Source organism: Lissotriton helveticus, chromosome 1_1 (assembly GCF_964261635.1).
Source record: "Lissotriton helveticus chromosome 1_1, aLisHel1.1, whole genome shotgun sequence".
NCBI lineage: Eukaryota > Metazoa > Chordata > Amphibia > Caudata > Salamandridae > Lissotriton > Lissotriton helveticus.
In genome coordinates this window covers 831,966,773-831,987,433 of record NC_136057.1, presented here as the reverse complement: position 1 = coordinate 831,987,433, position 20,661 = coordinate 831,966,773, and the positions used below count along the sequence as shown (strand labels likewise).

General features: G+C 46.5%; 1 protein-coding gene across 1 annotated transcript in view; it reads right to left on the bottom strand.

Moving 5' to 3' along the window:
* DRAM1 (DNA damage regulated autophagy modulator 1) overlaps positions 1 to 20,661 on the bottom strand; it is a 266,057-nt gene that overhangs the window by 100,690 nt on the left and 144,706 nt on the right. The window contains exon 5 of the mRNA XM_078674633.1: positions 3,322 to 3,380. Coding sequence (XP_078530759.1) covers positions 3,322 to 3,380 — 59 coding nt within the window. The remainder of the gene's footprint in view (positions 1 to 3,321; positions 3,381 to 20,661) is intronic.

The following is a 20,661-nucleotide window of genomic DNA, read 5'->3' as shown; positions in this document are numbered from 1 at the left end:
AAAGGGGCGTCCCCGCGCCGCTAAGTTCATCGGCGGAGGACGAGTGTTGGTGGCAGAAATCCTGGTACTTCTCGTGACTAGTAAGTACCGAAGGTTGAAGACGGGACCCGGGGCAGAATGCACGAAGGCTTGCCGGTGGGATTAACTAGTGTTACCTAGAACTGACACTCGGTGTATGTATCACAGGGTGGAGTGATAGAAAGAACACAGAATGGATGGTATTACAGAAACGAGTTATAAGCACAGAGTATCTCTGTAAAATTAAGAAAAAGAATGAGTAAATTTGTCTCCCCCACAGTGTGACGGCGAGAGTACGTCCCCACAGCGTCCCGGGTTCAGAGAATTTTATATGAACTCGTGTAAGTACATGAAATAATTCCTTTGGGATAAGATGTAAATTGGGTGCTAATGAGAATGTGTGAGAGTGGTGCCTTAGGGTTTTTAAAGGACTAATGGCCACATGATAATCTAAGTGTGGACAGATTTTAAACATGGCTGCTTTCTGCTTTTTGTCTTGTGGTAACAGGGAGAGGCTATACACAGGTGTGTGTTTCTTTGAAATACTGCTGTTGAGAAATGTAAAGATACAGACAGGGGAACGCGTTTACAATTATGTTCTATGTCTCTCCTCTGTGTGCCTTTTGTATACTTTTCTCCATTCTTTTAGGAAGTGGTTCCCTCACAGAAATCCTGGAGAGACCCTAGTGTAAAGAAAAAATTACCTACAGACCATAAGGTAATAAAAACTCAAATCGGGTAAGGAGTAATACAAAGGGACCAACACCCTGATGAAAGCCAGTGCCACCCATATGGGGGCTTAGAGTTGGCAGAAACATGTTGGTATCTGCAGTGGGGATATAGGGACCGTTACCTTCCCTTTATACCCGTTTCCTTAGAGATTTTAACCCTTCCAGGGGCCCACAACTAGAATAAAAATATATATGTAGACCTTTAGGTTGTTTAATTTTAAAATACTGCACTATTTTGGTCCCGAGTACAGGGGGTAGCAAAAATCTTGCCCTCTGACCTTGGTGTTTGTCTAGTATGTCACATTATTTTTTGTGTTGTATGTGTTTTCACCACATTTTTTTACTTCCTTCAACCTCACCACTTGTTCTTCATCTATAAAAAACTTTGCGCTCCATTCAGTGTGTTGGTCTGCACCTGGTTATATGATGGGGCCCAGTGATGAAGCATGACACTGCAAAATGTGTGAGGGCAGTATTAATACACGTGTCATCTCGCCCTGAGGTGTGATAAGATCATACAAACTCTGTACTTCTGTGGGCCTAGATGTAATGTTATATGGACCCTTTTTCTTTGTCTTAAAAATAATATTGACTTTTTAATTTTTGTAGTAGCACTTCTCTGTCGAGTGAGTTCTAACAGTTTAGCATCCACAGATTCTATTGGAGGAAGCCCTTTGGTTGTCACAAACTGGCAGACAGTGTTGCTTAGCCATTCTGTAAGTGGCCTTTGATCTTGAGAGTGGTGGTGATGGGTTGAACTGTTCTTGGCACACCATTGCATGATGACTAAGCCTACAACTGTCTGTATGGATTGGTACTCTATTCTGTTTTTTCATGGTGTTTAAGGGTGAAGGCTCTCGTTTCATTTTAACATATTGGTGTTTTCTGGTCTGGCGTTCTTTGTCTTTCAGATGTGCACACTTTGGTATTCACTGGGAGTACGATTGCCATGTCTATGTGTTTCTTGAGTGCTTCAGTTGACACCCCTGTATGTTCGATTGTTTAAAATATTTGCTAAAGGAAATTGGAATTCATTTTTATCTTTTCAGAGGCCCCTGAAGAAGGGATTAAATAATTCTTGACACACCATTGCATTATGACTAAGCCTACAACTACCTGTATGGATCAGTACCCTATTCTGTTGAAGGGATTAAATAATTCTTGACACACCATTGCATTATGACTAAGCCTACAACTACCTGTATGGATCAGTACCCTATTCTGTTGTTTCCTGCTGTTTAAGGGTTAAGGTTCTCATTTTTTTTTTAACATATTGGTGTTTTCTGGTCTGGCGTTCTTTGTCTTTCAGATGTACACACTTTGTTATTCACTGGGAGTACGATTGTCAAGTCTATGTGTTTCTTGGGTGCTTCAGTAGTCACCCCTGTATGTTTGATTGTTTGAAACATTTGCTAAAGGTAATTGGAATTCATTATTATCTTTTCAGAGGCCCCTGAAGAACGTATTAAATAATCCCAAAATGCATTGGGCGAAGTTCATATTGTTAGAATGGCTGCTTCTGATTCACGTTACAGGGATAATGTGATTTTTTCATTGTATTCATTTACTGTGATGTTAATGTGCAAAAAAGTTTTTTCAAAATAGTTGCTTGAAAATTAAACCATATGCCAAACATAGGCAAAAAAAGTTTGGTGAAGAAAGTTACTTACTATTTTTTGAAGCAATTTATATAAACTGTTTGTTTATTGGATAATGTGAACTAGTTGAATGTACGCAGTGCATCCAGACCCCGAGTGAAGACTCACTCATTTATTACTTCCTGAGAACAAAATCCCAGGACAGATGATGGAAGACAACTTCAAAACATCACCAATTTTTGCAGGTATAAAGTAGCCGTATTCAACTACAGTTTTAGCAATTATATAAATAAAAAATAAAAAATACAAAAAAAGAGTATTAAAAAATAAGCACAAAACCACCCAAAACCTCTTTTCAGGCCTACAAAATATGTTAAAAAGAGTTTTTTTAAATCTCTACTTATTCCCTCACATTTCATAAACATCATAGTATTTATTTTCCAAGAACCTAATACCTTTGTTAAAAGGACTATTAATGAAGACAGTTCACAACAGGCCACGGATCAGAGATACCTGGTGTATAGGACTGCCTAAGGCTAGCCCATGAGTCCAAACTCAGCTGGAGGCTATGCACATCAGGCAGGCTCTGTGCCTAACCCCTGCTGTGACTAACACAAGGCAAGGCCTGATCCTTCAATTGCTATAGGGAACCTCAATTGCACTCAGCATTCGGTGCAGCAGGAATTGCTTTAGTAGAAGGTAGAAGTAGTATATTGACAACATTCTCACAAAAAACTGTTTTTGGTATGGTCTGTTAAATAAATAATATGGAGTTATGGTTCAAGAATGAACTTGGAAAGCACTTCAAATTGGCGAGTTATGGTTAATTAAGCAAACCATACATTTTTACCCCTCACTAAAACCTTAGTTCGTACCACAAACATTAACTAAAAAAATCCAATTTGAGTTTCAACACAAAGATCTAAACAAAATACATAAATAAGCAACTGTTGATGACAAAAGGTCCACCCTACCTTTTTTCCCGTTTCCCATTCTCGATGCGAGAAGAAGATGAACGCGGCACATATAATCACTAAAAGCAAAGTCAAGGAAATTAAAGGACCAGAAAACACTAGAACATGGATCGGCTATTATTTGTAAATTGATCCCTTTATAGACTTTTACAATATATTTACACTATAAGAATGTGTACAATGATCTATTCAGTATACACCCCCCCCCCACAACCCCCCACACACACACACACACATACACACAAACATACAGACCACGGTCTAGCTTTCTGCCAAATTTGCTGTAATTCCATTTATTCATTTTGGCTGTAGCTATATATATATTACCTACTGGCGGTCGCCAGTAGGTAGTTATAGTTAGGACCTATTTTCCATAGGAAATCCGCAACATTCTATTTGGAATAACTTTGGCGCCGGTTGACGAATCTTCGCAAACTTTTCAAAGCTGGTGGGGTGCTCCGGTCCGCTCCTATCCTGAAAGTCTCGGGGTGATCCGTCAAGCGGGGGTCGAGAAACAAGGGGGTCCCAAAAAGTATTTTCGCCATGCAATTTTCCATAGGTACCTTTAATCGCAGCTACAGACCGAACTGCTGAACAGAATTACACCAAATTTGGCAGAAAGGAAGACCTTGGTTCAGAGTCGTGCCTTTTTGTTAAATGATGTAAATCTGTTCAGCAGTTTTTTAGATATTAAAGGAAAAAAATACCCATATCTGGGCCGAAACTAACCACACATCTCATCGTGAGATCGGATTGACTGTCAGCACTTCATACAAGAAGTGTTGGCAGCCATCTTGGGACCAATATACATGAAAGTACCTCATTAAAAAGCATTGCAGTTAATTGAAGGTTTTAAGACTTTAGTTACACTATAAATCATTTGTTGATTGTACCATACTCATTTTAGGAATTGAGGTGTGTTCTAAGGTGATTTTACCATGTGAAAAAGCCTTCTGCTGGGATATCATGGATCATGTTTGAGAGAAAACTATTTTCTCATGCTTTTCCCACAGAGGTTTGGAAGGTGATCTATAAGCTAAATTGAGAGCATATTTTCTGTAAATTCTCATTATCTTTCTCAGTCATGTGAGAATGAAGTCTGACATTCTCAGTAAAACATGAACATCCAACAAGGGCAGAGACTGTCAGTTGATTCCTTTGTGTTCTACTGCAGCTTCCCAGAGTGTTCTAACATAACAACTAGAGCGCTAACAGTCCTACTTATGACGAAGCCATCTTAATTGGAATAAAGTGGTAACTCCTAAAACATTTAATTTAAAAAGGAACAAAATGAGGAGGTTCGTTTTGCCATAGAAAGTATGATTAGTGCTGCAGAAAGAAAAATTAGGGCACATTTTGAGTGACTTAACAAATTCTGACATGCAGACTGAAACATGCACTTTCAATACCAGCAGTGGACTTCCCTGGTGAGCAGTAGCTTTACTACAATGATCTAATAAGCAATTAGAGTGCTAACATTCTGAATGTATGGCAAATGTGTGACACATCTGAATGCCTTCTTGATGGAATCAATGTACAAAACTGAAAGTATTTCCTACTGAGGAGACTGTAGTAAATGAGGACATTAAGAACAAATAAATCTCCCAAGATGGCCACCAGAGACAAAAGAGCCCAAATGTAGCACAAATATCACCCAGTTGTAGCCCAAGTATTGCCCAATGACAGAATGTCCCAGAGTGTTCTAAAGAACAACAAGAGCGCTAACAGTCTTACTTATGACAAACGTATTGCACACCTGAAGCCATCTTGATTGGAATAAAGTGGTAACACTTAAAACATTTAATTTGCAAAGGAACACAATGAGGGGGTTCATTTTGCCATAGAAAGTATGATTAGTGCTGCAGAAAGAAAAATTAGGGCACACTTTGACTTCTCAAATCCTCTTCTATTTAATTAAAAAATTCTGACATGCAGACTGAAACATGCACTTTGAATACCAGCAGCAGACTTCCCTGGTGAGCAGTAGCTTTAATACAGTAATCTAATGAGCTGGTAACTAGAGTGCTAACATTCAGAATTTATGGCAAATGTGTGACACAACTGAATGCCTTCTTGATGGAACCAAAGTAAACAAGCATTGAAAATGCAATAGGTCTCGCCCTTGTTTAAGTTAAAGCAATTGAATTTGAATTTGAATTTAAAAACATTTATATAGCGCGCATTTACCACGCGGTTTCTTGGCGCTTTTAGATTGCGAGGAGGCAGCAGGAGCGGAGGGGGTTTAGACAGCGTGGGCTCGGGAGAAAAGCAGGGTTTTAAGACCTTTACGGAACTCAGTGTAGGAGGGTGTCATGCGAAGTTCCGCAGGAAGGGAGTTCCAAAACATGGGGGCGAGAACTGCAAATTTGGTTCTGCCCGCCTTTTTCTTTCTGAACCGGTGAGTGGTGAGGAGTGCCTGGTGGGTGGAACGGAGCTCTCTGCCCGGTGTGTAAGGCTTAATGGCGGAACAAATAAACTCCGGGGCAGTGCCCATATTAGCCTGAAAGGTGAGGCAGCCAAGCTTGAATAAGGCTCGCTCTTTCACCGGCAGCCAGTGCAGTGCCTGCAGTAAAGGGGTGGCGCGATGGTATTTAGGCAGGCCATGGATCAGGCGGGCAGCCTGGTTCTGCACTAGCTGCAGTCGGTGGGTGGCGTAGGCCGGAGCGCCATTATAGATGATGTTACCATAATCAAGGCGCGAGAGCACCATAGCCATCACTATAATTTTTAGGGCGGGTAGGGAAAAAAAGAGAGAGATCTTCCTAATAGTTCTGAGGGAAAAAAAACAGGAGGAGACAACCGAATTAACCTGTGAGTGAACAGAGAGTGAAGAATTAAGGAGGATGCCAAGGGTTTTGACCTTAGGGACGGGAAGCGGGGAAACACCAAGTGAAGACGGCCAGTGAGAAGGGGACCAGGGACTGCAACCACCTCCGGTCAAGACTAACTCCGTCTTGTCCGGATTGAGTTTGAGGTGGTTGCAGTTCATCCAATCTTGGATGAACAGCATAACAGATTGAACATTCTGGGAAGATGAAGGGGAATGAGAAAGGTTAAAAATTAGCTGGAGGTCATCGGCGTAATTGAACACCGTGACCTCGAGCTGCTGTAACATAAAAATGAGGGGGTAGATGTATAAATTAAACAAAAGAGGGGAAAGTGAGGAACCTTGGGGGACCCCGCAAGCAACCTTACGGGGGGCAGCCATGAAACCAGCTAGGTGGACCGCCTGAGCCCTGTCACTCAGGAAGGACTCAAGCCAAGTGAGGGCTAGGCCCTCTATGCCCGCCGCCCTGACACGGGTAAGAAGAATGGAGTGATCCACCGTGTCAAAAGCGGCGGACAGGTCTAAAAGGATGAGGGCCTGCGGAAGATTGGTGTCAATGCCCTTGCGTAGGCTGTCCATCACTGAGATCACCACCTTCTCCGTTGAGTGGAGGGGGCGGAAGCCCGCCTGCCGACGGGAGAGGCAGTGATTGATTTCCACGTAGGTGCTCAGGGTGCTGGTTACATGGGTTTCCAAGACCTTGCCCAGGTAAGGCAGAAGGGAGATGGGACGATAGTTGGAAGGGGATGAGGGGTCGGCACCAGCCTTTTTTAAGATGGGGATAACAGCCGCGAATTTGTGGGCAGCGGGAACCACTCCGTTCCTGAGTGAGTCATTCAGGAGTGTGAGGGGTGGGATTGGACAAGCTAGGAAGATTTCTCTCAGGATGTAGGCAGGGGCAAAGTCCAGGGGGGAACCTGACTTCACCTTTTGAAGCAAAGGGGGGAGCGTGACTTTAGTCAGGAGGGGAATGGAAGTGAGTTTGGAAGTGACAGCAGGTGGGGAGGGGTTGATGAATGTGGGGGATGGGGGGGGATATTGACCTTAATCTTTGCGACTTTATCAACGAAGAAATCGTTGAGCGAGTCGCAGAGCGGTTGGGAGGGGGGGATCGAAGCCGTGGCTCTATTAGATGAGGCAAGCTCGTGTACCGTGGCGAAGATTTCTTTAGGTTGTGACTCCGCTGACAGTATCCTGTTGGAGTAAAACACGGTCTTAGCATCAAGAATGCCTTGCTTGTATACCTTGAGCACGGAAAGGTAGGTAATTTTTTGGACGGGGCAGTAAGCTCTTCTCCATGCGCGCTCTGCTCTGCGTGCGGCCAGCTTTTTCTCCTTGAGATCAGGGGTGAACCAACGGTTAGCAGCATGAGTTCGCTTAACCGTGATCCGCCTTAAGGGGGCAAAGTCGTCGCCTGCTTGGGTCAACCAGTTGTTGATAGTGGCCAGTTGGGCCGGGGCGGCGAGGCCGGTAAAATTGGGGCTAGAATTGGCCAGGAATGAGCAAAGGGATGGCATGTCGGCTTTACCCCACTTTCTGACCCAGCTGTTCTTAGGGAGAGGGGGTTTGACAGCTGGGGCTAAGGCAAGGGAGAAGGAGATTAAAAAGTGGTCAGACCAAGAACAGGGGGAAATGGTGGGTGGAGTGATGGGAATGTTCAGGGTCCAAACCTGATCGAGCGAGTGGCCATGTACGTGAGTAGGGCTATGGACATGAGGGGTGAAGTTGAGACTGATCATAAGATCAGAGAAGTCTTTGGAGGGGGGGCTTTCGGCAGGATCATTAGGCCAAAAATTCAGGTCGCCTAGGACTAACACTGACGAGTTGTTTACTACCAGTGTTGCGAGAATGTCCTGGAGACTTGAAACGAAAGTGGGAGTGGGGTGGGGGGGACGATAGATGAGGACAACAGTTAAGGGAGTCGAATGGGAACTAGAGCGAATTATCAGGCAGTCGACTTCCGGAATGGGGGGGAAGGGAAGAATCTGAAAGTGGAGATCAGTATGAGCTATCAAAGCCACTCCGCCGCCTCTCCTGCTCTCCGGTCGATCCGCTCGGATGGTAGAGTATGAGGGAGGTAGTGCAGCTAGGACATTGGGCAGGGAGTCGGCCTTGAACCAGGACTCTGTTAAAAACAAGAGATCCGGTTTATGAGTATCGATGTAGTCGAATAGCTCATACTGATGACTGACAGCTGATCTGGTATTAAGAAGCGCGGCCGTGGTGTTAAAGGCCGGAGTGTGAGGGGCAGGTAAAAAGGAAGGGGTGGGGGGGACAGTGCAGGGCAAGGGGAACAAACCAGCTATGGTAGCTGGAGGAATGGACGGGAGACTGGAAAGGAGACCTAAGTGTTTCAGCCGATCGGAGACAGACAAGCTAATGGTGCCAGGGGTCCAAAGCGACAGAAGACCGAGGGAGGAATAAGACAGCAGTGGAACATTAGGAGGTGCCCCTAGCCCCGGCCTGCCGCGGACGGGCGCAGACGGGCTGGACTCTGGCGTGACTCCGGCGCGTCTACGGCGCGCCCGCTGCGCTCGTCCGCTGCGCTGACACATGAGGGACGTTTAAATGGAGAAGCAGCGTGGGGGGAGTGGCGTGGGTGGGGTTGGGCGATCCAGCCCAAGCCAAGATGGCGGCCACGGCTGGTGCAAGCCCGGGATGGAATTAGCTGCCGGCCAGCCCTCACAACCCCTAGGAAACAAGGTGGGTGATTAATAAACCTGTTGATTGTAATTAGGTGGCTTTTAAGCTTTGCTTTTATTAGTGTTTTTCAAACTTTCATGTACATAACATGCATGTGTACACATATATGTATATGTATGCATGCATTTATATTTGTATTTAAATAGATATGCAGATTATATATATGTTTATATATGTATGTATATATATATATATACACATACATATATATAAATGCATATGCTTATACCTGCATATATATATGTGCATATGTGTGCGTGTAGAGAGCGGTAGAGGTGTAGAGATGTAGAGGTAGAGAGTAATAGAGAGAGAGGTAGAGTGTAGAGGATGAGTAATGGAGAGTAAGTAGTAGAGTAGTAGAGAGTAGTAGAGAGAGTAGCAGAGAGTAAGTAGTAGAGACTAGTAGAGTGGTAATAGAGAGTGAGTAGTAGAGAGTGAGTAGTAGAGAGTAGTACAGAATGGGTAGTAGAGAGTGAGTAGTAGAGAGTAGTAGAGAGTGAGTAGTAGAGAGTGAATAGTAGAGAGTGAATAGTAGAGAGAGTAGTAGAGAGTGAGTAGGAGAGTGAGTAGTAGAGAGTATTAGAGAGAGAGAGTAGTAGAGTGAGTAGTAGAGAGTAGTAGAGAGTGAGTAGTAGAGAATGAGTAGTAGAATGAGTAGTAGAGAGTAGTAGAGAGTAGCAGAGAGTAGTAGAGAGAGAGTAGTAGAGTGAGTAGTAGAGAGTAGTAGAGAGTGAGTAGTAGAGAGTGAGTAGTAGAGAGTGAGTAGAGAGAGAGTAGTAGAGAGTGAGTAGTAGAGAGTAGTAGAGAGTGAGTAGTAGAGAGAGAGTAGTAGAGAGAGAGTAGTAGGGAGTAGTAAAGTAGTAGAGAGTGAGTAGTAGAGAGTAGTGGAGTAGTAGAGAGTGAGTAGTGGAGAGTAGTAGAGAGTGAGTAGTAGAGTGATTAGTAGAGAGTAGTAGAGAGGGAGTAGTAGAGTGAGTAGTAGAGAGCAAGTAGTAGAGAGCAAGTAGTAGAGAGTGTGTAGTAGAGAGTGAGTAGTAGAGAGTAGAAGAGAGTGAGTAGTAGAGAGTGAGTAGTAGGGAGAGTATTAGAGTAGTAGAGAGTGAGTAGTAGAGTGAGTAGTAGAGAGTGAGTAGTAGAGAGAGAGTAGTAGAGAGTGAGTAGTAGAGAGTGAGTGGTAGAGAGTAGTAGAGAGCCATAGAGTGAGTAGTAGAGAGTAGTAGAAAATGAGAAGTAGAGAGAGTAGTAAAGAGTAGTAGAGTAGTAGAGAGTGAGTAGTAGAGAGTGAGTAGTAGAGAGCAAGTAGTAGAGAGTGAGTAGTGGAGAGTGAGTAGTAGAGAGCAAGTAGTAGAGAGTGAGTAGTGGAGAGTGAGTAGTAGAGAGTAGTAGAGAGTGTGTAGTAGAGAGTGAGTAGTAAAGAGTGAGTAGTAGAGAGTGAGTAGTAAAGAGTGAGTAGTAGAGAGTGAATAGTAGAGAGTGAGTAGTAGAGAGAGAGCAGTAGAGAGTGAGTAGTAGAGAGTAATAGAGGGAGTAGTAGAGAGAGAGAGTAGTAGAGAGTAGTAGAGAGTGAGTAGGAGAGAGTAGTGGTAGAGAGTAGTAGAGAGTGAGTAGTAGAGAGTAGTAGCGAGTGAGTAGTAGAGAGTGAGTAGTTTAATTTAAAAGGAACACAATGAGGGGGTTCATTTAGCCATAGAAATTATGATTAGTGCTGAAAAAAAGAAAAATTAGGGCACATTTTGAGTGACTTCTCAAATCCTCTTCTATTTCATTAAAATATTCTGACATGCAGACTGAAACATGCACTTTCAATATCAGCAGCAGACTTCCCTAGAGAGCAGTACCTTTACTACAGTGATCTAATAAGCAACTAGAGTGCTAACATTTTGAATTTATGGCAAATGTGTGACACATCTGAATGCCTTCTTGATGGAATCAACGTAAAAAACTGAAAGTATTTCCTACTGAGGAGACTGTAGTAAATGAGGAAATTAGGAAACTTCATATAACAAATAAGTCTCCCAAGATGGCCACCAGAGACAAAAGAGCCCAAATGTAGCACAAATATCACCCAGCTGTAGCCCAAGTATAGCCCAATGACAAAATGTCCCAGAGTGTTCTAAAGAACAACTAGAGTGCTAACAGTCTTACTTATGACAAAAGTATGGCACACCTGAAGCCATCTTGATTGGAATAAAGTGGTAACACTTAAAACATTTAATTTGCAACGGAACAAAATGAGGGGGTTAATTTTGCCATAGAAATATGATTAGTGCAGAAGCAGCAGCCTTCCCTGGTGAGCAGTAGCTTCACTACAGTGATCTAATGAGCAACTCGAGTGCTAACATTCAGAATTTATGGCAAATGTGTGACACATCTGAATGCCTTCTTGATGGAACCAAAGTAAACAAGCATTGAAAATGCAATAGGGCTCACCCTCGTTTAAGTTAAAGCAATTCTGTTTATAATTCGGTGGCTTTTTAGCTTTGCTTGTATTAGTGTTTTTCAAACTTTCATGTACATAACATGCATATGTATGCATGCATTTATATTTGTATTTCTATAGATATGCATTATATATATGTCTATTTGTATGTGTATATATATATATATATATATTTATATATATATTTATATACACATACATATATATAAATGCATATATATGCATGTATATATGTGTGCGTGTAGAGAGAGGTAGAAAGGTAGAGGTAGAGAGGTAGAGTTAGAGAGGTAGAGAGAGAGGTACAGAGATGAAGAGAGGTAGAGGGTAGAGACTGAGTAATATAGAGTCGAGAGTGAGTAGTAGAGAGTAGTAGAGAGTAGAAGAGAGACTAGCAGAGAGTGAGTAGTAGAGTGAGTAGCAGAGAGTGAGTAGTAGAGAGTGAGTGGTAGAGAGTAGTAGAGAGTGTGTAGTAGAGAGTGAGTAGTAGAGAGGAGTAGAGAGGAGTAGAGTGTGAGTAGTAGAGTGAGTAGTAGAGAGCAGTAGAGAGTAGAGTAGTAGAGAGTGAGTAGTAAAGACTAGTAGAGAGTGAGTAGTAGAGAATGAGTAGCAGAGAAAGAGTAGTAGAGTGAGTAGTGGAGTGAGAAGTAGAGAGTGAGTAGTAGAGTGAATAGTAGAGAGTAAGTAGTAGAGAGTGAGTAGTAGAGAGTAGTAAAGTAGTGGAGAGTGAATAGTAGAGAGTAGTGAAGTAGTAGAGAGTGAGGAGTAGAGAGTAGTAGAGAGTGAGTAGTAGAGTGAGTAGTAAAGAGTAGTAGAGAGTGAGTAGTAGAGTAGTAGAGAGTAGTAGAGAGTGTGTAGTAGAGAGTGAGTAGTAGGGAGTGAGTAGTAGAGAGTGAGTAGTAGAGAGTGAATAGTAGAGAAAGTAGTAATGAGAGAGTAGTAGAGAGTAGTATAGAGTGAGTAGTAGAGAGTAGTAGTAGAGAGTGAGAAGTAGAGAGTGAGTAGAGAGAGAAAGTAGTAGAGAGTGAGTAGTAAAGACTAGTAGAGAGTGAGTAGTAGAGAGTGAGTAGTAGAGAGAGTAGTAGAGAGTGAGTAGTAGAGTGAGTAGTAAAGAATAGTAGAGAGTGAGTAGTAGAGTAGTAGAGAGTAGTAGAGAGTGCGTAGTAGAGAGTGAGTAGTAGGGAGTGAGTAGTAGAGAGTGAGTAGTAGAGAGTGAGTAGTAGAGAAAGTAGAGTGAGTATTAGAGAGTGAGTAGTAGAGAGTAGTAGAGAGTAGTGGAGAGTGAGTAGTAAAGAGTGAGTAGTAGAGAGAGTGTAGTAGAGTGAGTAGTAGAGAGTAGTAGAGAGTGAGTAGTAGAGAGTGAGTAGTAGAGAGTAGTGGAGTAGGAGAGAGTGAGTAGTAGAGAGTAGTGGAGTAGTAGAGAGTGAGTAGTAGAGAGTGAGTAGTAGATTGAGTAGTAGAGAGTAGCAGAGAGTGAGTAGTAGAGTAGTAAAGAGAAGTAGAGAGCGAGTAGTAGAGAGTGAGTAGTAGGGAGTGAGTAGTGTAGAGTGAATAGTAGAGAGTGAGTAGTAGAGAGAGAGTAGTGGAGGGAGAGTAGTAGAGAGTAGTAGAGAGTGAGTAGTGGAGATAGAGGAGTAGAGAGTAGTAGAGAGTGAGTAGTAGAGTGAGTAGTAGAGAGTAGTAGAGAGTGACAAGTAGAGAGTGAGTGGTAAAGACTAGTACAGACTGAGTAGTAGAGAGTGAGTAGCAGAGAAAGAGTAGTAGAGAGTGAGTAGTATAGTGAGAGTAGTAGAGTGAGTAGTAGAGTGAGTAGTAGAAAGTGAGTAGTAGAGTGAGTAGTAGAGAGTGAGTAGTAGAGAGTAAGTAGTAGAGAGTAGTCGAGAGTAGTGGAGAGTGAGTAGTAGAGAGTGAGTAGTAGAGAGAGAGTAGTAGAGTGAGAAGGAGAGAGTAGGAGAGAGTGAGTAGTAGAGAGTGAGTAGTAGAGAGTAGTAGAGTAGTAGAAAGTGAGTAGTAGAGAGTGAATAGTAGAGAGTAGTGGAGTAGTAGAGAGTGAGTAGTAGAGAGTGAGTAGTAGAGAGTGAGTAGTAGAGAGTGAATAGTAGAGAGTGAGTAGTAGAGAGAGAGTAGTAGAGAGAGTAGTAGAGAGTAGTAGAGTGAGTAGTAGAGAGTGAGTAGTAGAGAGTAGTAGTATAGAGTGAGCAGTAGAGAGTGAGTAGTAGAGAGTAGTAGAGAGTGAGTAGTAGAGAATGAGTAGTAGAGAGAGAGTAGTAGAGAGTGAGTAGTAGAGAGTTAGTAGAGAGTGAATAGTAGAGAGTAGTTGACAGTAATTAGTAGAGAGTAGGAGAGAGAGTAGTAGAGAGTAGTAGAAAGTGAGTAGTAGAGAGTGAGTAGTATAGAGTAGTAGATATTGAGTAGTAGAGAGTGAGTAGTAGAGAGAGAGTAGTAGAGAGTAGTAGAGAGTAGTCAGTCAGCGTCAGTCAGTCAGTGTCAGTCAGTGAGTGCCAGTCAATGTCAGTCAGTCAGTGTCAGTCAGTCAGTGTCAGTCAGTCAGTCAGTCAGCCTCAGTCAAGCAGTGTCAGTCAGTGTCAGTCAGTCGGTGTCAGCCAATCAGTGTCAGCCAGTCAGTGTCAGTCAGTCAGTGTCAGTCAGTCAGTGTCAGTCAATTAGTGTCAGTCGGTGGCAGTCAGTGTCAGTCAATCAGTGTCAGTCAGTGTCAATCAGTCAGTGTCAGTCAGTCAGTATCAGCTAGAGCAGCTCTGCTGACCTGGTTCTCTGGCTCTAAAGCAGCTCTGCTGACCCGGTTCTATGGCTCTAAAGTAGTTCTGCTGACATGGTTCTCTGGCTCTAGAGCAGCTCTGCTGACCTGGTTCTCTCCCTCTATAGCAGCTCTGCTGACCTAGTTCTCTCCCTCTAAATCAGCTCTACTGACCTGGTTTCTCTGGCTCTACAGCAGCTCTGCTGACCTGGTTCTCTGGCTCTACAGCAGCTCTGCTGACCGGGTTCTATGGCTCTAAAGTAGCTCTGCTGACTTGATTCTTTGGCTCTAAAGCAGCTCTGCTGACCCGGGTCTATGGCTCTAAAGCAGTTCTGCTGACCTGGTTTTCTGGCTCTAGAGCAGCTCGGCTGACCTGGTCCCTTGGCTCTAAAGCAGCTCTGCTGACCTGGTTCTCTCGCTCTAAAGCAGCTGTACTGGCCTGCAGTAGAGAAGTGTGGCTCACTGGTTAGAGGAGGCAGACCCTGAAGCAGAGGTCAGACCCGGGACCAGGGTTCAATTCCCGACGCGGCAGGGTCTTGAGCCCAATTATCCACGGACTTGATAATTCTCGTTTCGGTGCCTACTCGAATCATGGGTTCACACTCTGCAGCTCTGGGCATTAGCCTGCTTAATCTCCACTACGGCCCCATGCGGCGGGATGCCTGGCTTTCACCTTGGGGATGCCCAGTATGGGTATCTCACAGGGAAAAGCCAGGACGGGTTCCCAAGGCAAGCGCCGAGATGCCTACGGGTAATCGAGCGCTATATAAGAACGCATAATAATAATAATAATTCTCTGGCTCTACAGCAGCTCTGCTGACCTGGTTCTCTGGTTCTAGAGCAGCTCTACTGACCTGGTTCCTAGGCTCTAGAGCAGCTCTGCTGACCGGGTTCCTAGGCTCTTGAGCAGCTCTTCTGACATGGTTTCTCTGGCTCTACAGCAGCTCTGCTGACCTGGTTCTCTGGCTCTAGAGCAGCTCTGCTGACCTGGTTCTTATGTTCTAGAGCAGCTCTGCTGACCTGGTTCTCTGTCTCTAAATCAGCTCTGCTGACCTGGTTCTATGGCTCTAAAGCAGCTCTGCTGACCTGGGTCTCTCCCTCTAAAGCAGCTCTGCTGACCTGGTTCTCTCGCTCTAAAGCAGCTCTACTGACCTGCGTTCTCTGGCTCTACAGCAGCTCTGCAGACCTCGTTCTCTGGCTCTACAGCAGCTCTGCTGACCGGGTTCCTAGGCTCTTGAGCAGCTCTGCTGACCTGGTTCTCTCCCTCTAAAGCAGCTCTGCTGACCTGGTTCTCTCGCTCTAAAGCAGCTCTACTGGCCTGCATTCTCTGGCTCTAAAGCAGCTCTGCTGACCTGGTTCTCTGGTTCTAGAGCAGCTCTACTGACCTGGTTCCTAGGCTTTAGAGCAGCTCTGCTGACCGGGTTTCTAGGCTCTTGAGCAGCTCTGCTGACATGGTTCTCTAGCTCTAAAGCAGCTCTGCTGACCTGGTTCTCTCCCTCTAAAGCAGCTCTACTGAGCTGGTTTCTCTGGCTCTACAGCAGCTCTGCTGACCTGGTTCTCTGGCTCTAGAGCAGCTCTGCTGACCTGGTTCTTATGTTCTAGAGCAGCTCTGCTGACCTGGTTCTCTGGCTCTAAAGCAGCTCTGCTGACCTGGTTCTATAGCTCTAAAGCAGCTCTGCTGACCTGGTTCTCTCCCTCTAAAGCAGCTCTGCTGAGCTGGATTCTCTGGGTCTACAGCAGCTCTATTGACCTGGTTCTCTGGCTCTAGAGCAGCTCTGCTGACCTGGTTCTTATGCTCTAGAGCAGCTCTGCTGACCTGGTTCTCTCGCTCTAAAGCAGCTCTACTGGCCTGCATTCTCTGGCTCTACAGCAGCTCTGCTGACCTGGTTCTCTGGTTCTAGAGCAGCTCTACTGACCTGGTTCCTAGGCTCTAGAGCAGCTCTGCTGACCGGGTTCCTAGGCTCTTGAGCAGCTCTGCTGACATGGTTCTCTGGCTCTAAAGCAGCTCTGCTGACCTGGTTCTCTCCCTCTAAAGCAGCTCTACTGAGCTGGTTTCTCTGGCTCTACAGCAGCTCTGCTGACCTGGTTCTCTGGCTCTAGAGCAGCTCTGCTGACCTGGTTCTTATAGTCTAGAGCGGCTCTGCTGACCTGGTTCTCTGTCTCTAAAGCAGCTCTGCTGACCTGGTTCTATGGCTCTAAAGCAGCTCTGCTGACCTGGGTCTCTCCCTCTAAAGCAGCTCTGCTGACCTGGTTCTCTCGCTCTAAAGCAGCTCTACTGACCTGCGTTCTCTGGCTCTACAGCAACTCTGCTGACCGGGTTCCTAGACTCTAGAGCAGCTCTGCTGACATGGTTCTCTGGCTCTAAAGCAGCTCTGCTGACCTGGTTCTATGGCTCTAAAGCAGCTCTGCTGACCTGGTTCTCTCCCTCTACATCAGCTCTGCTGATCTGGTTCTCTGCCTCTAGAGCAGCTCTGCTGACCTGATTCTATGGCTCTAAAGCAGCTCTGCTGACCTGGTTCTCTGGCTCTAGAGCAGCTCTGCTGACCTGGTTCTCTGGCTCTAAAGCAGCTCTGCTGACCTGGTTCTTTCCCTCTAAAGCAGCTCTGCTGACTTGGTTCTCTGGCTCCAGAGCAGCTTTGCTGACCTGGTTCTCTGGCTCTAAAGCAGCTCTGCTGACCTGGTTCTCTCCCTCTGAAGAGCTCCGCTGACCTGGTTCTATGGCTCTAAAGCAGCTCTGCTGACCCGGGTCTATGGCTCTACAGCAGTTCTGCTGACTTGGTTTTCTGGCTCTAGAGCAGTTCAGCTGACCTGGTCCCTTGGCTCTAAAGCAGCTCTGATGACCTGGTTCTCTCCCTCTAAAGCAGCTCGGCTGACCTGGTTCTCTGGCTCTAGAGCAGCTCTACTGACCTGGTTCCTAGGCTCTAGAGCAGCTCTGCTGACCTGGTTCCCTGGCTCTTAAGCAGCTCTGCTGACCTGGTTCTCTACCTCTAAAGCAGCTCTGCTGAGCTGGTTTCTCTGGCTCTACAGCAGCTCTGCTGACCTGGTTCTCTGGCTCTAGAGCAGCTCTGCTTACCTGGTTCTTATGCTCTAGAGCAGCTCTGCTGACCTGGTTCTCTGGCTCTAAAGCAGCTCTGCTGGCCTGGTTCTCTGGCTTTAGAACAGCTCTACTGACCTGGTTCCTAGGCTCTAGAGCAGCTCTGCTGACCTGGTTCTCTGGCTCTAAAGAGGCTCTGCTGACCTGGTTCTCTCCCTCTAAAGCAGCTCTACTGAGCTGGTTTCTCTGGCTCTACAGCAGCTCTGCTGACCTGGTTCTCTGGCTCTAGAGCAGCTCTGCTGACTTGGTTCTTATGCTCTAGAGCAGCTCTGCTGACCTGGTTCTCTGGCTCTAAAGCAGCTCTGCTGACCTGGTTCTATGGCTCTAAAGCAGCTCTGCTGACCTGGGTCTCTCCCTCTAAAGCAGCTCTGCTGACCTGGTTCTCTCGCTCTATAGGAGCTCTAGTGACGTACGTTCTCTGGCTCTACAGCAGCTCTGCAGACCTGGTTCTCTGGCTCTACAGCAGCTCTGCTGACCGGGTTCCTAGGCTCTTGAGCAGCTCTGCTGACCTGGTTCTCTGGCTCTAAAGCAGCTCTGCTGACCTGGTTCTATAGCTCTAAAGTAGCTCTACTGACCTGGTTCTCTCCCTCTACATCAGCTCTGCTGATCTGGTTCTCTGCCTCTAGCGCAGCTCTGCTGACCTGGTGCTATGGCTCCAAAGCAGCTCTGCTGACCTGGTTCTCTGTCTCTAGAGCAGCTCTGCCGACCTGGTTCTCTAGCTCTAAAGCAGCTCTACTGACCTGGTTCTTTCCCTCTAAAGCAGCTCGGCTGACCTGGTCCCTTGGCTCTAAAACAGCTCTGCTGACCTGGTTCTCTCCTTCTAAAGCAGTTCTGCTGACCTGGTTCTCTCGCTCTAAAGCAGCTCTACTGGCCTGCATTCTCTGGCTCTACAGCAGCTCTGCTGACCTGGTTCTCTGGCTTTAGAGCAGCTCTACTGACCTGGTTCCTAGGCTCCAGAGCAGCTCTGCTGGCCTGGTTCTCTGGCTCTAGAGCAGCTCTGCTGACCTGGTTCTTATGCTCTAGAGCAGCATTGCCGACCTGGTTCTCTGGCTCTAAAGCAGCTCTGCTGACCTGGTTCTATGGCTCTAAAGCAGCTCTGCTGACCTGAGTCTCTCCCTCTAAAGCAGCTCTGCTGACCTGGTTCTCTTGCTCTAAAGCAGCTCTACTGACCTGCGTTCTCTGGCTCTACAGCAGCTCTGCTGACCTGGTTCTCTGGCTCTACAGCAGCTCTGCTGACCGGGTTCCTAGGCTCTTGAGCAGCTCTGCTGACCTGGTTCTCTGGCTCTAAAGCAGCTCTGCTGACCTGGTTCTATGGCTCTAAAGCAGCTCTGCTGACCTGGTTCTCTGCCTCTAGAGCAGCTCTGCTGACCTGGTTCTATGGCTCTAAAGCATCTCTGCTGACCTAGTTCTCTGGCTCTAGAGCAGCTCTGCTGTATGGTTCTCTGGCTCTAAAGCAGCTCTGCTGACCTGGTTCTTTCCCTCTAAAGCAGCTCTGCTGACTTGGTTCTCTGCCTCCAGAGCAGCTCTGCTGATCTGGTTCTCTGGCTCTAAAGCAGCTCTGCTGACCTGGTTCTCTCCCTCTAAAGAGCTCTGCTGACCTGGTTCTATGGCTCTAGAGCAGCTCGGCTGACCTGGTCCCTTGGCTCTAAAGCAGCTCTGCTGACCTGGTTCTCTCCCTCTAAAGCAGCTCTGCTGACCTGGTTCTCTGACTCTAGAGCAGCTCTACTGACCTGGTTCCTAGGCTCAAGAGCAGCTCTGCTGACCTGGTTCTCTGGCTCTAAAGCAGCTCTGCTGACCTGGTTCTCTCCCTCTAAAGCAGCTCTACTGAGCTGGTTTCTCTGGCTCTAGAGTAGCTCTGCTGACCTGGTTCTATGGCTCTAAAGCAGCTCTGCTGACCTAGTTCTCTGGCTCTAGAGCAGCTCTGCTGTATGGTTCTCTGGCTCTAAAGCAGCTCTGCTGACCTGGTTCTTTCCCTCTAAAGCAGCTCTGCTGACTTGGTTCTCTGCCTCCAGAGCAGCTCTGCTGACCTGGTTCTCTGGATCTAAAGCAGCTCTGCTGACCTGGTTCTCGCCCTCTAAAGAGCTCTGCTGGCCTGGTTCTATGGCTCTAGAGCAGCTCAGCTGACCTGGTCCCTTGGCTCTAAAGCAGCTCTGCTGACCTGGTTCTCTACCTCTAAAGCAGCTCTGCTGAGCTGGTTTCTCTGGCTCTACAGCAGCTCTGCTGACCTGGTTCTCTGGCTCTAGAGCAGCTCTGCTTACCTGGTTCTTATGCTCTAGAGCAGCTCTGCTGACCTGGTTCTCTGGCTCTAAAGTAGCTCTGCTGGCCTGGTTCTCTGGCTTTAGAACAGCTCTACTGACCTGGTTCCTAGGCTCTAGAGCAGCTCTGCTGACCTGGTTCTCTGGCTCTAAAGAGGCTCTGCTGACCTGGTTCTCTCCCTCTAAAGCAGCTCTACTGAGCTGGTTTCTCTGGCTCTACAGCAGCTCTGCTGACCTGGTTCTCTGGCTCTAGAGCAGCTCTGCTGACTTGGTTCTTATGCTCTAGAGCAGCTCTGCTGACCTGGTTCTCTGGCTCTAAAGCAGCTCTGCTGACCTGGTTCTATGGCTCTAAAGCAGCTCTGCTGACCTGGGTCTCTCCCTCTAAAGCAGCTCTGCTGACCTGGTTCTCTCGCTCTATAGGAGCTCTAGTGACGTACGTTCTCTGGCTCTACAGCAGCTCTGCAGACCTGGTTCTCTGGCTCTACAGCAGCTCTGCTGACCGGGTTCCTAGGCTCTTGAGCAGCTCTGCTGACCTGGTTCTCTGGCTCTAAAGCAGCTCTGCTGACCTGGTTCTATAGCTCTAAAGTAGCTCTACTGACCTGGTTCTCTCCCTCTACATCAGCTCTGCTGATCTGGTTCTCTGCCTCTAGCGCAGCTCTGCTGACCTGGTGCTATGGCTCCAAAGCAGCTCTGCTGACCTGGTTCTCTGTCTCTAGAGCAGCTCTGCCGACCTGGTTCTCTAGCTCTAAAGCAGCTCTACTGACCTGGTTCTTTCCCTCTAAAGCAGCTCGGCTGACCTGGTCCCTTGGCTCTAAAACAGCTCTGCTGACCTGGTTCTCTCCTTCTAAAGCAGTTCTGCTGACCTGGTTCTCTCGCTCTAAAGCAGCTCTACTGGCCTGCATTCTCTGGCTCTACAGCAGCTCTGCTGACCTGGTTCTCTGGCTTTAGAGCAGCTCTACTGACCTGGTTCCTAGGCTCCAGAGCAGCTCTGCTGGCCTGGTTCTCTGGCTCTAGAGCAGCTCTGCTGACCTGGTTCTTATGCTCTAGAGCAGCATTGCCGACCTGGTTCTCTGGCTCTAAAGCAGCTCTGCTGACCTGGTTCTATGGCTCTAAAGCAGCTCTGCTGACCTGAGTCTCTCCCTCTAAAGCAGCTCTGCTGACCTGGTTCTCTTGCTCTAAAGCAGCTCTACTGACCTGCGTTCTCTGGCTCTACAGCAGCTCTGCTGACCTGGTTCTCTGGCTCTACAGCAGCTCTGCTGACCGGGTTCC